The 15426-nt window shown below is 36.5% G+C and overlaps 1 protein-coding gene across 3 annotated transcripts in view; it reads left to right on the forward strand.

Moving 5' to 3' along the window:
• ZDHHC20 (zinc finger DHHC-type palmitoyltransferase 20) overlaps positions 1 to 15426 on the forward strand; it is a 52593-nt gene that overhangs the window by 21378 nt on the left and 15789 nt on the right. For 2 of the 3 annotated variants that reach the window (XM_039351462.1, XM_039351460.1), the window contains exons 4-8: positions 2552 to 2672; positions 3852 to 3921; positions 8564 to 8596; positions 10505 to 10625; positions 14663 to 14698. In XM_039351462.1, the coding sequence (XP_039207396.1) occupies positions 2552 to 2672; positions 3852 to 3921; positions 8564 to 8596; positions 10505 to 10625; positions 14663 to 14698 (381 nt within the window). The remainder of the gene's footprint in view (positions 1 to 2551; positions 2673 to 3851; positions 3922 to 8563; positions 8597 to 10504; positions 10626 to 14662; positions 14699 to 15426) is intronic. The other variant, XM_039351461.1, reaches the window with a different exon arrangement.

The following is a 15426-nucleotide window of genomic DNA, read 5'->3' on the forward strand; positions in this document are numbered from 1 at the left end:
TTAACATGATCCTTCTTAAAAATAATTATTTTATCAATGCCCTATGGCAGAGGTGTCAAACTGGTGGCCCACAGGCCAGAAGCATCACTTGCAAGCCACACCCACCCTGGCTCCGCAAAGACAGGAAACGTCGTGATCTGTCACGATATGTCATGTGACACGATCAAATTTGACACCCATGCTCTATGGCACAGGTCGGCAACCTGCGGCTCCGGAGCCGCATGCGGCTCTTTGAGCCTTCCCCTGTGGCTCCCAGCCTCCTCTGCCTTTGCAGAGAGAGACAGAGACAGAGACAGGCAATTGCGCTTCCCTGCTTTTCTCTCTCTTTCTCTCTCTCTCTCACTCACTCTGTGTGTGTGTGTGTGTGTGTGTGTTTGTGTGTGTATATGTAAAAGAGAGTGCACTCACAGTGTTCTCCGAGGAGCTGAAAAGCTTACTGGGCGGAGCTCCTCCCTTTGCTGCATCTCTGCAGGAAGCAGGAAGGGCAGAAGAGAGCTAGCTAGCCCAGTTAGGCTGACTCAGGAATTCTGGGAGTTGAAGTCCATGAGTCATAAAAGAGACAAGGTTGCCTACCCCTGAGTTGTTGGACAACAGCTTGAAGCTTGCCAGGTGAGCAGCAGATAGGAGGGGGGGAGAAAGAGGGAGAGAGAGAGAGAGAGAGAGAGAAAGAAAGAGAGTGGGGGAAGAGGAGTGGCAGACCAGAGAGGGAGGGAGAGAGAGAGAGACACACACACAGAGAGACCCTTTTGACATCTAAAATGAAGATAACACTGCAAATATCCTTTTTTTACCTATGTAATTTTATTCTCTTAAAGCATTCTCTTGGTGATCATTGTTTTAATAGTATGGATATTCCCAAAAGTCATATTTTTATTTTTATTTTTAATGTGTGTGTGTGTGTGTGCGTGTGTGCGTGCGTGTGTGCGTGTGTGTGTGTGTATACACACACACACACACATACATACATACATACATATGTAGGTCAGAAAACAAATATATACATATATATATATATACATACATACACATACACACACACACAAACACACACACACACACCTATAATAAAGGTAAAAAAAGGATATATGCAGTGTTATCTTAATTTTAGATATCAAAAGGATTTTGCGGCTCCCGGTGTTTTGTTTTTGGTGGGAAACGGGTCCAAGTGGCTCTTTGAGTGTTTTGGGTTGCCTGCCCCTGCTCTATGGTAAACCAAAATGCAGCCTGAGACAATTGTAACTCGGCAGTTATACTTTGAATGGTTTTGCTAAAACTTACATCTCTTCTATTTAGAGTCAAACATTATCTGGGTCTTTTCTGTTGTAGGCCTGAATATATTTATTTTCTTTTACTTTATTTTATTTACTTTACTTTATTACTTTATTTTAAAGCTAGCCTGAAGTGTGTTTTTACAGTTTGTTTTCTGAAAGTAGAAAGGCAATGGAAGAGTATTATGTAGTATTTTAAAATTTAAAAATAGATAAATATTTGTGAATAACCATGCTGCCCTTCTGTCACCCTAATGAGAAGGGATCCAAACCATCATTTCTGGGATTGATTGTGCTGGGCAGGCAGATTCAATTTGGAGACAACATTGTCATAGATAATAAGGAATCAAGCAGATAAAGTTTTATTAATCAAAACCAGCATTTGAATTGCATTCAGCATCTCATTAGGTGTCACCTGTTTTTAATTTGTGGCTACATACTTTTAAAAGCTTAGAATCTGCCATAGCACTAAGAAGATCCTAAACCACTTTCAGCCTGTTTACAAATAGGTAATACTAAAGAGGCATTCTTTAGGAGGAGGTGTATACAACAAATATTTTGAAGCTGGCCATCTGCTTAGATTGGAGCTACAATTTTGTTCAGTCACTTTTAATGAAATGCATAGACCGAGTTACCATCCTGTTGAATTGAAATGCTTTCCACATTATGACATCTTGTCTTAAAATATAAGTGTAGTGCTCAGCTTGTCAGTATGGAATGGCAAAGTGTTGAAATTTTCCAGGACTTCAGTCTCATGCTTCTATTTAGTGGTTTCATTACTGCATCATTCCTGAACTGCCTTCATCATCCAGTTCTTGATCCCTGTGGGCAAGTGATGATTTAATGAGTGGAATCCTGTTCCAACCAACCAGTGCAAATGTCCATTATATAAATTTGAACAGTGCAGTTTGCATCTGTCTAGGTCACTGCATATTTTATGTGACAGTCATAATTGCTGAATCCACCAGAAGTATAGTAATGTACTTAACATGCATTTATAATTACCAGATAATATCATATACCTAGGAATAATGGGAAGAGGTATGACATAAGTTTGTACAGTACTAAAGAGAGGAAAGGGGAAATAGATTTTGGGTTAGGATAATATACATTATGTGTTTGGTGATACAAACTGGTCAGCTCTTTGATTTTGATTTAATATTTCTTTGAATTAATAATGCATAAAAAATTCTGAAACATTCTATATGTATCCTCTAAATATAAGTTAGCAGATGCTAAATAAAATGAGCAGAAAACAAGCATGCTTCTCTCCTTTTCTGCAGTTTTGTTTATCAAAAAGTGATAAGGAGCAATATGAAAAAGAAGAGAGACCAGAATCTCAGCAGGAAATTCTAAGAAGAGCTGCTAAAGATCTGCCTGTCTATACTACAACAACATCAAGAGGTAAGCCATTTAGGAATGGCATTAGTGTTGCCTTCACTGGACCTGCACCAGATGTGTTATCTTTATTTCTACATCAACAGACAGATTTTTCCAAAATTAAACTCTCATTCTTCCTGATGTCTGTATCACATGAACATTGCTAAAATGTTCCTTAGTCAGGCTGAGTTGCATGACCCCTCTACTAACTGCATTTATAGCATTCATCCATGTCCAAAATATACCGAAGATCCATTATTTGCAAAGATATTTCTGGTATTTTGTAAAAAAAGGACGGTAGTATCTCTCTCTGTTTAAGATATGAGGGAAATGATACTTTCTTTTCATTTTGAAAGTTTTGCATGGTGTATGTTTGATTGATTGGTTGATCGATTGTTTATTTAATTTATATGGCCACCCAACTCATACATAGAGACTCCATGTGGTTAACTCAAGTTCCAGGTATTTGTTGGTTTATAAAATCTATCAGTGTCCCTCTCACAGTGACAATTAAAGGTAAAAATCAAAATTAAGAACTGTTCCAGATACTGTTTGGATCAGGGGTCCCCCACCCCCAGGCTGCAATCCGGTACCAGTCTGCAACCAGTTGGGAACGGCTGGGCAAACGGCAGACAAGCACGCGAAGCTTTATTTGTGCATGGGTGGGATTAGGTTGCATGTGCGAGACCATCCCTCTCCCCTACTGCTGTCATCGCTGCCTGTCTGCCATGCCAAAAAAGTTGGAGATTGCTGATTTAGATTATGTTCATCTTTCAGCTTTCCAAAAGCAGATATACAGATAGGTCACTTTCCTATTACTTTCACAGCAGTTATAGTTGAGCAGCTCTATACTGGAGTTGGGTGGCCAATAAAATCTATATGAATAAATAATAAGTTATTGGAGAGTTTTCACATTACTCCATACCCATTCATCTTTGAAATAAGCGCTTTATTTACATTTTTAATTCTTCTAGATCAGTGTTTCTCAACCTTTACAATTTTAAGGCATGTGGACTTCAACTCCCAGAATTCCACAGCCAGCATTGCTGGCTGTGGAATTCTGGGAGTTGAAGTCCACATGCCTTAAAATTGTCAAGGTTGAGAAACACTGTTCTAGATTCTATTTTGAGAAGCAGGAAAGTTTTAAAGTTCTAATTCTAAAGCTTCGTGTTTCATATCTTGACTTTGAAATCTTCAATATAGCTATTAGATACTGCGATAGATGCCAGCTGATCAAACCTGATCGATGTCATCATTGTTCTGCATGTGACCTGTAAGTATATACCAATTCTAAGTTGGATTGATGAGTCTGTTTTCAAACATATCTTCAGACCTGAAATCACACAGTTCCTTTTCCACATATAGGTAGTCCTTGCTTACTGATCACTTCTTCAGCATGTCTTCAAAGTTGCAACAATGCTGAATGAGTGGTACTTACAACTGATCCTCAATGTTCCGGACGTTACAGCATCCTCACAATCATGCAATTGCAATCTGAGTGCCTGACAACAAGCTTGCATTTATGGTAATTGTGACAACATCTCACAATCATGTGATGGCCATTTGAGACCTTCCCTGCCAGCTTACACCAAGCAAAATCAGTGGGGATGCTCCCCACTTCTTGCATACCATATTCCCTAGCCCAGGGGTAGGCAACCTTGGCTCTTTTATGACTGGTGGACTTCAGCTCCCAGAATTCCTGAGCCAGCCATGCTGGCTGAGGAATTCTGGGAGTTGAAGTCTACCAGAGTCAAGGTTGCGTACCCCTGCCCTAGCCTCCCTGCACTTGCATGCATCCCACATTCTCCTTCCTTGGCCTCTGCAGCAGCCCCTCTCCCAATTTACGTGTGGCCTGCACTGGGCCTCTCAAGGCTCATCCCTGCACTCCTTACCTGGGGCTCCTGCTGCTTCCTGCTTTACGACCCTCATGTCTTGGAGTTATGAGGACAACTTGGAATGCCTTGATCTCTGTCTTTAAGTAATGCAGTCACATAATGTAGAACTTTACAACTTGGCAACACTTGGCAACAGCAATCCTGGTCCCAATATTCATTGCAACTTGAGGACTGCCTGTATAAGGTGTTTCTTCATAATAATCTGTTTTGCAAACGGGAAAAATATCTAAATTAATTTATTTCATTTGTTACAGTTATATGAGAGATTGATGCCCAGATTTACACAGTGACCTTCCATGGCTGAAAATGGGCTTGAACTTGCCTATCTTAGTTATACTTTTCATGTGTTTGTATAAACTGTGTCATCAGAACTAAGAATAATGTATAACCATAGCTATTCTCTTTCCTATAAAGAAGTATAATTGTAAATTGTGTCTTTTTAAATAGAGTATTTTAATAAGTCTTTTTGATTAAACACTCACATATTGGTGAGTTACATGGCCTGGGTTTACACATCAGTCAATCAGATCTCTGTTATGATCATAGATTGGCATAAAGAGAGTGGGGTACAGTTAATTAAGAAGCACGGAAGATACATAAGAATTATAAGATGCTAGAAAATATAAAAATATATTAAGTCAGAAATAACAAGTATAAAAAAATCTAAAAGATGGGGTAGAAACATCAGATGGATGTAGGAGAAAATAAAAGTTAGTATATGGAAGACTATTTCAAGTTATAGAACACTCTCCTATGGTGAACCAGATGCTCATTAAGTCTAATTAATGGCACAGGTCATCATCAGATGAACCTTAAGCACTGCTGTGCAGAATGTGGCAACACTGTATGTTGTGGCAGGGTTGGTGTCTGAAAGCAATAGGAGGTGTAAAATTATCCCATACATTCTGAGTATTTATGCAATAATAGTGAAATGAGGCTAGTACAAATGTCTCTGTCATAAAGTCACTGGAGAAGTGCATGCTCTGTTGTTCCTGTGGGTCTAGTGTCACAAAAGCACAGTCTAAGTAAGGAATCTTCCTAGTATTGGCTTTCAGGTACAGCTGAGGGGACATCGTAATAGTAATAGTAGTAAAGTTGGAAGGGACCTTGGAGGTCATCTAGTCTAACCCCCTGCTCAGGCAGGAAACCCTACACCATTTTGGACAAATGGCTGTCCAGTCTCTTCTTAAAAACTTCCAGTGTTGGAGCATTTACTGCTTCTGGAGGCAGGCTGTTCCACTGATTAATTGTTCTCACTGTCAGGAAGTTTCTCCTTAGTTCTAGGTTGCTTCTCTCCTTGATTAGTTTCCACCCTTTGCTTCTTGTCCTGCCTTCAGGTGCTTTGAAAAATAGCTTGATTCCCTCTTCTTTATGGCAGCCCCTGAGATATTGGAATACTGCTATCATGTCCCCCTTGTCCTTCTCTTCGTTACTCGTGCCAGAGTAAATGATCTCTGGGGATTAAATAAATAAGGGAGTCTGAATACCTGTTAGATTCATTGGCAATGCCATGATTGTGAAAGTAGCTTTCCCAGGGTGATGCTCATCCATTGCAAATATTAATTTAAACCAATAATTATGACTTATTAAACTAGTATATAAATAAGCATAGCCTCTATAGAGTTTATGTATCATAATAAATCATTTTTTTCTAAAATTTTGGAAATTTTATTTGAAATGTTTTATCTTATGAACTAACCAGCATATTGATGCAAACTGTTCATTGACATTTATTTGGGTCTTTCTGTGAGCAGAACAGATTAACACATTCAAGAACCTGAATGTTTATTTATCAAGCTTTCCATGCCAAGATGCCTTGCTTATCATTTCCAAGCAAGCAAGCATTGGGAGCCATAGTTACACCAAACTGCAGTCAAATTATGTTTACATTGATTATGTTATGCTGTGACTGCAATAAAAATCACAGTCTGGTGTGTGTCAGTGTTGCCATGGCATAGAAACATTGATTGCTCAGATACTCATAAGCACTTCCTGATGGTGCTTTCAGAGAAATCTCTTTAAAAAAATCCAGGGGCTCTGACAGATTCAAGTCTTCAGTCTATATTATTATGCTATTCTACTACAGGAATTGTATTTTTTGCAACTAAAACAGAGGTGGATGTGATTCATGATGTCCTTGAGAGATGTACAAACAATGCAGGATCAAAACAGTTGGCTTTAAAATTTTGTATATCAGAAGCAACTATTCATAATCTTATTCCTCTCTTTTCTATTGCACTCCCAAATGACAAAGGGTACAAAAAGATTTGTACCCTTGTTTTCCAATTAATCCCTGTTCCAGGTCCATAATTTGCAAGTGAGAAAGAGTTTAAAGGTGCCCAGTATGATGAATAGGAAATTTACTGAATCTGTCAATTTCTTTCATTTTGTCCTCCTTTGAATTACATCCTTTCCCATCTCACTTTTGGAAGTGTTTTCACTCTGATAGGAGTAAAGCAGAGGCCAGGGCAATTGCACACTTTTTTTAGCCTTCCCAATTTTGTTCCCCATCAATTCATAATTTCTGACATAACACCTTAGCATAATTTCATCTTCAAATCCCCGCATGTATTCATCAATTTCCATTAAGATTAGACCACATTCATTCATTTCTATATCACTGTATCCATTTCTGTTTCACAGACACATAAAAACCAATTGGAATTTCATACAATTTAATTTCATTGGTTAATCCATGTTCTATATCATCTTCTCCTTTTACATTTCAAGGTGTAACATTTCATTTGCTATAGTTGTCACAACATAGCCCATACATATCATTCTTCGCCATACATCCTGACTTCAATCATTTGAAGCTTTCACATAATGTTTTCAACAATATAGGAAAGTGTAGACTATTTACCATTCTTATTGCCATGTATAGCATTCCTTGCTGATTGTAAAGGATTAAAAAATCCATCAATTTTGGTACATTGTTGGTAGTATTCTAGAAGCATAACCAATACTCAGGTTGACCCCAAGCATGCTCATTCTATTCTGTGCAAGCCAATCTACTGTTGCTGTATCCTATGAGTTCAGAGAATGCCATGTATTGACATACTCTCAGAATTCATGTATTGGGAATATGGAGGTTAAAAAAATATAAATAATCATTTAATGTCACATCTCAAAACAAATTATTTACCCATGGTTGTGCTGTACTTTATTTTTTTTTAAATAAAAGATAAGCTAGTTACTTCCCATATAATGTATGGTTTTGAGTTTGTGACAGAAGTAAGATAGGAGTTCTATTGCACTGGCTCCACTGTCCTGCTTTCTTGGCAGTGTACAGCCCATAATATTCCTTCTCACAACCTTTTGAATTCCTGTGTCAGTATTACAGCCCCCAGCTGAATATGCCTGCATTCAGTATATTATTAATGCTGTTGTGCTCCATTAATCTGCTTTAGAATATGCTAAGAAGGATGTGGTCTCTAGAAGCTGAGTGTTATGCTTTGTAGTAGTAGCATTTTTCACAGACAACTAATGTTTTAATTTGAATTAATGCTAAAGGTAGTAAACACCAGATGCATGAAAAAAAATTCAGTGAATTGAAAATGAAAGATGGTTGTAGAAAAGTTGTATGTGGAAGAATAGCAAAGTTAAGTGAAAAGTGCTTCTTGCTCTTTCCTCTTACCATTTTTTTGTGCCAAATGCACACATTATGCTTGCCTCTATCCATTTCTTCTCCCGATTGTAAGATGGATTGAGTTAAAAAAGGGTTTTAAGGCTTAAGCATGCTTCTCCCTTTTTTCTCAACTTATATCTGTGTTCTGATTTTCTTGATTGCATTTTATTGTGAAGGAAAATATAGGGGAAAACTCTGTGAATTCGCCTTGTATTACTTTGCTTCTTCCTGGATGCTTTAAACAATCTGGATACAGAGGTGGAATAGTTTCCAAAATGTTATTGTGCTGGAATAGATTTTGAAAGTTTGAGATTAAATATACTTATTGAAAAAAGCATAATAATATTCATTTATCACCTTTGCATTGATTCAAGTGTCTTCCTTTATTTTAGATGTATACTGAAAATGGATCATCATTGTCCTTGGTATGTTTTTTTTTTTATTCCTTCTTGTTTTTGGTTTCATACCAAAACAAATAAGTAAGCTCTTTTATTATTGGATATGCACAAAATGAGTTAAGAGTAGGAATAACTAGGAATAATTAGGGGGAAAGTTAGAGAGTGAACTGCTAACAAGAGTCTAAATTTAACTTAGGTTGATTTTTATTTTCTCACCATAAAAACCTTAGGTTATTTTCTCACTAGCAACAGACAGCACATTCTAGAATCATCAACTCTGACTGTCAAAATAACAGAGAGGCTTTATAGTGATTCAAGGATAGCTAAGTAATTCTCTGAAGATGCTTTAATTAAATCACTAGTTTGTAAATGGTCTGTAAATGGTTACTCGTGATTCATTAAATTAATGGAAGCTTTATTTTTAAACATAGGTAAGAACAAGGCCAAATGGTAACATTGTTAGCAGTATTTGATAAATACATATTACTGTTCTGTTTTTAGTTGTTATAGGATAACTAGAAGGAAGATAGGGATCCCGAAGTCCCGAAGGTCATCTTTGGACTTTAACCCCTTTATTGTAATGCCCCCAATAGAATGGTGCAGTGGCCTAGAGATGGAGCTCTCGCCTCACAATCAAGAGGCTGTGAGTTTGATCCTAGGTAGTGACATATATTTCTCTCTCTGGGCATAATGAGTAATTGTCTGCTGAGAACTCAGCATAAGCGTCAAGGGCATCCGGCTAGTAGACGCTCATTCAGTTGCCCCAACTCCACTCTGATGCAAGGGATTACAGGGTCGTTAAAAGAAAAAAAAAATGTGATGCCCCCAATAACTATCCTAATGCTGACTAATAGGAAAAAGCAGCACGATTTCTTGCTGCATTGAGAAAGAAAAAAACACAAATTATAGGTATAACATAATTTTTTATACTTATAATCCTGTCCCCCCAAATTAGGAGAAGAATGAAAAATGGTTTGTGGTTTTATGTCAGCTGTCAATTATGTATTTTTTGTTACCTTGTTGTTAGTGTTGTGTTTTTTTATTGTTAGCACTCTGAGTCATTACAATGAGGTGGGAAGCTATATAAATTAAAGGAAATAAAATGTGCTGCAATGCAAAATTTATGCTTTTAGTAGAGTCATACCCAAAGCATCAGAGTCCTCTCAAACGCTTAAGAGTCTTCTCTGGAAAACAACAATCAGACAATCTGACTTTTATTTTTATTTTTACTTTTTTTAAAATAAATAAACATTAAAATTAGTCTTTACTACCATCTTCATCTTCAGGAGTAATCTTGAATTCCATATAAGTCCACAGTTGTTCTTAATTCTTTGTTCTTTTCCTCACACACACACCCAAAAAGGCAAAAACAAGCTAAAGAACTAGAAAATATTCTGGAAGGGCGACAAACAGCAATTCCTTTAGTTTGCTTTCTAGGAAACAGTAACTGACTCTGATCTTTATAGCAATGTTGTGAGGATACAGGCAACTCCATTAGCAACTGTTTTTGAGACCATCTATAACAGTGGTTCTCAACCTTTTTAATGCCGCGACCCCCAACCGGTCGTAAGTCGAGGACTACTCAACTGGTGCAGCACCGTTTGCAGAATGGGACTTTTGGCGGGCTCAGCAGGGCAGAGACAGCCTGGACAATTCCTATTGGCTTTTGAAAGCCAATGAATTAGACTCTATTCAAGAGAGTCTATTCTATTGGCTTTCAAAAGCCAATAGAATAAAAGGGAGTAGCACAGCTAAGGAAAAGGGGGAAAAAATGGCGGACTGCGTTGTTTGGCGACCCCCGTGAAATGGTTGTTCGACCCCAAATGGGGTCCCGACCCACAGGTTGAGAACCACTGATCTATAACATGGTTGCAATAATTTGTTTAACCCTTGCTATAGAAGGGGAAAAAAAGCTATTTCTTTTTCCTTTTCCAGGGTGAATAACTGCGTGGGATTTTCCAACTACAAGTTTTTTCTCCTCTTTTTATTTTATTCCCTCCTGTATTGTCTATTCGTTGCTGCTACGGTTCTTCAGTATTTCATAAAGTTTTGGACAGTAAGTTTTTTTAAAATTAGAAGTTTTAAACTTAAAAAAAATACAGAAGCATTATGCTTTCATGTGTCACAGTTTACGTAACTGTCATCAGTCTGAGTGTAGCAGTAAAATACTAAATAATTAAATTTTATATATAATACATGGTTTTTGGTTTGCTGCAGCCAAATTTGCTATCTTGTGGATCGTACATTTTATGTTGGCTTTTCATGCATGTTTTAAGAGAGCACATTATATATGTATGACATTCATTTCAACATTGCCCTCTTCTAAATTCAAAATAAACCTGATTTTTAATCTTCATTCTGGGTGAATAGCATGGCCTGGCTTCATAAATCAGATTGTTTTTAATATTGCTTTAAACTTTTGGAATAGCAGCATTGTGGTTTTGGAAAATAATTGCTTAACATTCATAGACTGAAAGACATTATTTGAATGTGAATAATTTATACAGTAAGTAAGCACAAAATAAAACTTTTTGTAATAAAAATAACTTGTACGTGCATTTTTGCATTAAAAATATATTTTACTCAGGGTAAACCTAATCAAATCACGAGGGGTGATTTATTGTTAACTTGCCCACACCTGTGATATCTCTTCATGATTCAGGCAAATGCAGACATTTGTAGACTAACTGATTCATGCAGTTTCTTTTCTCGTCTTGGCATGTCATGGTACATGCCAAGTAATGAAGACTTTGTACTAAGTCATAGCTGAGAAATTACAAGACAGTAGGATTCTTAATGAAATTTGAAATGTTTGATTTTGAAATTTGACTTGAATTTATTTTAAGATCTTGATGCATTCCAAACTTTGAAAAAGGAATTCCCCAATTTCCATATAATGGAAAAGTGTAATTAACCAAATCCTTCTTGGATATTGCAGCATGGCCCACTGAAATAAAAGGTGATATGTGCTAAAATAATCTTAGCATATCAATAATCTTAGCATATCATAATAAGAAAGAGAAGTTAATTGAGGTGGAAATAAATTATTCAACCAGCAGTCATCCTGGAGGCTACGTTTTCAACTCTAGCATTCTCTCTGACACTGTACTTATTTTGTTATTACTAAATATCTAGGGAACAAGGATCCTTCCTTTCTTCCTTTCTTCCTTCCTTCCTTTCTTTTGTCTAAGTTATAACATGGTTTGTGTTTTGTGATCCATAACTGCATATTATTATTTATTATGATGTGTTATTATTTTGTGACTTAGTGAGAAAACCATAGTAAGCCATAGTTTAGCATTATTTATTTATTTATGAAGTTTATTTTATAGGTGAGCCATGTTAATGTTTTAGTCAGCTTGGTACTTGTTATTCCGTAGAGTATTTTACATAAACCCTTGCTGGTGTGTGTGTGTGTGTGTGTGTGTGTGTGTGTGTGTGTGTGTCTTTTGCATGATCATTTGGTGGTTACGTTTGTGTGTGTGTGTGTGTGTGTGTGTGTCTATGTGTATAATTTCTCTCCATAATTTGTACTTCTTCTAAGACAGTGGTTCTCAACCTGTGGGTCGGGACCCCATTTGGGGTTGAACGACCATTTCACGGGGGTCGCCAAACAACGCAGTCCGCCATTTTTTCCCCCTTTTCCTTAGCTGTGCTACTCCCTTTTATTCTATTGGCTTTTGAAAGCCAATAGAATAGACTCTCTTGAATAGAGTGTCTCTGACCTGCTGAGCCTGCCAAAAGTCCCATTCTGCAAATGGTGCTGCACCAGTTGAGTAGTCCTCGACTTACGACCGGTTGAGTAGTCCTCGACTTACGACCGGTTGGGGGTCGCGGCATTAAAAAGGTTGAGAACCACTGTTCTAAGAGATTCCTAATTCCCTCTGTTTGCCAAATAGGAACATTTCAGGTCACTTAATTTTGCCAAAACTATGGCTAAAAATATGAATCTTAACTGTTACGGAAAATAGGATGAAAAAATCTATAGATACCCTGATCTACTTGGACTGCCTGCTTTCATTAGACCAAGATAACCGGCCCAATGATTTGAGCAGGACAGAGCTTATCATTAAACATAATGTGGAATAGAGCCATAGATGCACAAGATCTGTGGCTTTTCTGGATCCACAGACTAAGCTTGTTTTTTATGTAGCATTAATTTTGAGCAAAATTGCTCATCATATTTCCTTAACATTTCACATTAAATATCAAATATTTTAATTTAATTTAAGTATTAGCTTATTAAATTTAGAGGAGGGTTTTTTGTTTTTGTTTTTGTTTTTAAAAAAGATCAATAACCAGTGAATAGGGGAACAGGGATGTTATCTGATTTAGGGGACAACTTTTTTCTGATAGTACCTGTTCCCTCAATGCACACTTAACCATACATGGCAATAAGTTGTAGAAGACAGCACTTGAGCCACCTGGAGCATCATGCACAGGCTTAGCTTCATTGGAACAAGTATGCAGAACCTCAGCTGATGTCCCTGGAGAAGTGTATGGATATTCTAAAGTTCATTGAAAAATATATAAGAACAGTTGAAAATAAAGGAATAACCAAGAAATGAAAATGGCTGCAGAGATTGTGGCAAAGCATCAATGCCTTTGAAGACTATGCTGAACCATGAGTGTTGTCTGAAGCTCTGTTTGCCTGGTGAATTTTAACCCTTTTGTGACACCTAAACAAGAGTTCTTCTCTTTGCCTCATCTTTATTCAGTTTTGCTGCTTTTTTGTTCCCTCCTAATGTAATTATATCATTATGATCCTTTTTTTCTGTTTCTTCAGAAGGAGAAAAGATTGAGACGGGGAATAAGAGAAAGAATGTATGTTTGCTTGTATACATCTGTATAGGAAATCCAATTTATTTATCATATTTAGAGACCCTCCATCTCCTTTTTAGAGCAACGTAGTTTATTTTCTCAAGTGAGTTTTTTGATAACCCGTAGTAGGAGGTGGTATGTAGGTATATATGTGTGCATCTGAGACTTGTTTCCATGATTTGTTGTTCTCCCAAAAAAAATTCTTAATTCACTGTTTGTCAAATGGCACATTTCAGCATTTCAATATAACTTACTCAATTATTAATTCATGTTATTGTGAAGTCTTAGTAGTCTCTGAGTTTGGTTGTTTGCTTGCAGATATTTAATTACTTCTTTTTATGGGTTTTTTTTTGAATTATGTGTAAATGTGGTTTATCTCTATTTATGACTAAATTGTCTGAATGTCAAGCTATAAGGCATTCACTAGCATTATTTTCCAGGGGAAACTATAATTGTCTATCCATGTTGTGAGAATAAGGTGTTTTCATCATGTCTTCTGATTGATGTTTATGGATGCACTCTGTTAGTCTTCTGCATGCTCATGCCAGTTCATGTTATAATTTTTTTGTCATAGCTTTTTATTGGAATATTGCTTCCAGCTCATATGCACACATTCAAAAAGGTTGCCATATGTACATGTATTATTGTACATGTACTGTATATCATATAAGCAAGAAGGAATTTCCAGGACTGTTTTCAACTGAAGTTGACGACTAAGATTACAAGATGGAGATGCTGGACAGAGCATGTGTCTTTTGTTTGTATTAATACTTCCCCCCCCCCCAAATATTCTTCCAGAAGGTGAAGAAGTACAGGGACCATTTGGATTAAGGGGTCAGAAAATTCAATAAATTCTACTGTTGAAATGTTTTGATTCATATTTGCGTAACAAATTTTAGTTCAAATTATGATGAATGTAGACAGAAATTGCCAGTAAGTTTCTTAGTTGATTTCTGTTGTAGAGGTAGCTTCAAGTTGGGCTTCAGATAATAAAAATTAGAGAGAGCAATGAATAGATCTCTTAATTTTAATGGTGCGGCTTGAATATACACCATTAAAATCAATGACTCATTTATCTCATGCAAACACAAGTTCATCTTCACATACTCATTCAGTGAATGTAAACTATTGACCTCTTGACATTGAATACTGCACGCTTTACACCTTGTGCACGCAAAGACCGTGAATTTTCTAATAGCATTTTTATTTATTTCTGAACACTAGTCTTAAGGGCTTATAGCTGTTTAATAAATTGTCTTTATTTGCACAAAGCTTTGCCGCAGGAAATCTGCTGAGAATTGTCCAAAGGTAAAATGCAATTTAAGCAGTAGTCTCTGCTAGTATGTTCTTATGTACATTTATTTCTGATAGTGGGTTACAAGATTATTACACAATATTTCTAGTCCTTTATAATTAGCAATATGTATTTTATTTAATGCCTGAGGGAGAAATTGGTGCTCTAAAGTATAGCATATATTGACAGAAAATTAAATGATGTTAATGTTATCTATATTTTATTAATAAAAAAGCTATTTCAGTCCCTGTTGTATTGTCATTGTTTAAAAGGAACATGCTGTTGAATTTTTAATATGAAGCTATTAAGTATTTAATAAGGTATTTAGTCATTTGAGCATATAAAAATTGTGGTACATTAATAAAACATTAAACTTTTCACTCAACATATGAATCTTCAGTATATGGAAAATATTTTTAAAATCTATAAAGAATTCTCTTTCCTTTCACCTGCTTACAATGTACTCTGTGTTATGATACAAAGCTGTTTTGAAATGTATGAGGTATAATAATCTTGTTTGAATAGTTTAAACCTTCAAAATGTTTGCAAAAAACCTCTGCAAATAAGAGATTATTCTGGTTAGGCCATTGCTATGTCTTCAGAGTATGTGATCCCGAGTTCATACAGTCTCAGGGTATTTTCCTCACAGGGATTCTCTTCCCATTTCTACTTGCACACAGAAAAATAATCACTATAAAGAGAATAAAGGAAGGTCTTCCTCCCTTGAACTACATGGTGAGGA

Source organism: Crotalus tigris, unplaced genomic scaffold, assembly GCF_016545835.1.
Source record: "Crotalus tigris isolate CLP2741 ecotype Arizona unplaced genomic scaffold, ASM1654583v1 scf7180000018371.15429387391:27106975, whole genome shotgun sequence".
Lineage (NCBI taxonomy): Eukaryota > Metazoa > Chordata > Lepidosauria > Squamata > Viperidae > Crotalus > Crotalus tigris.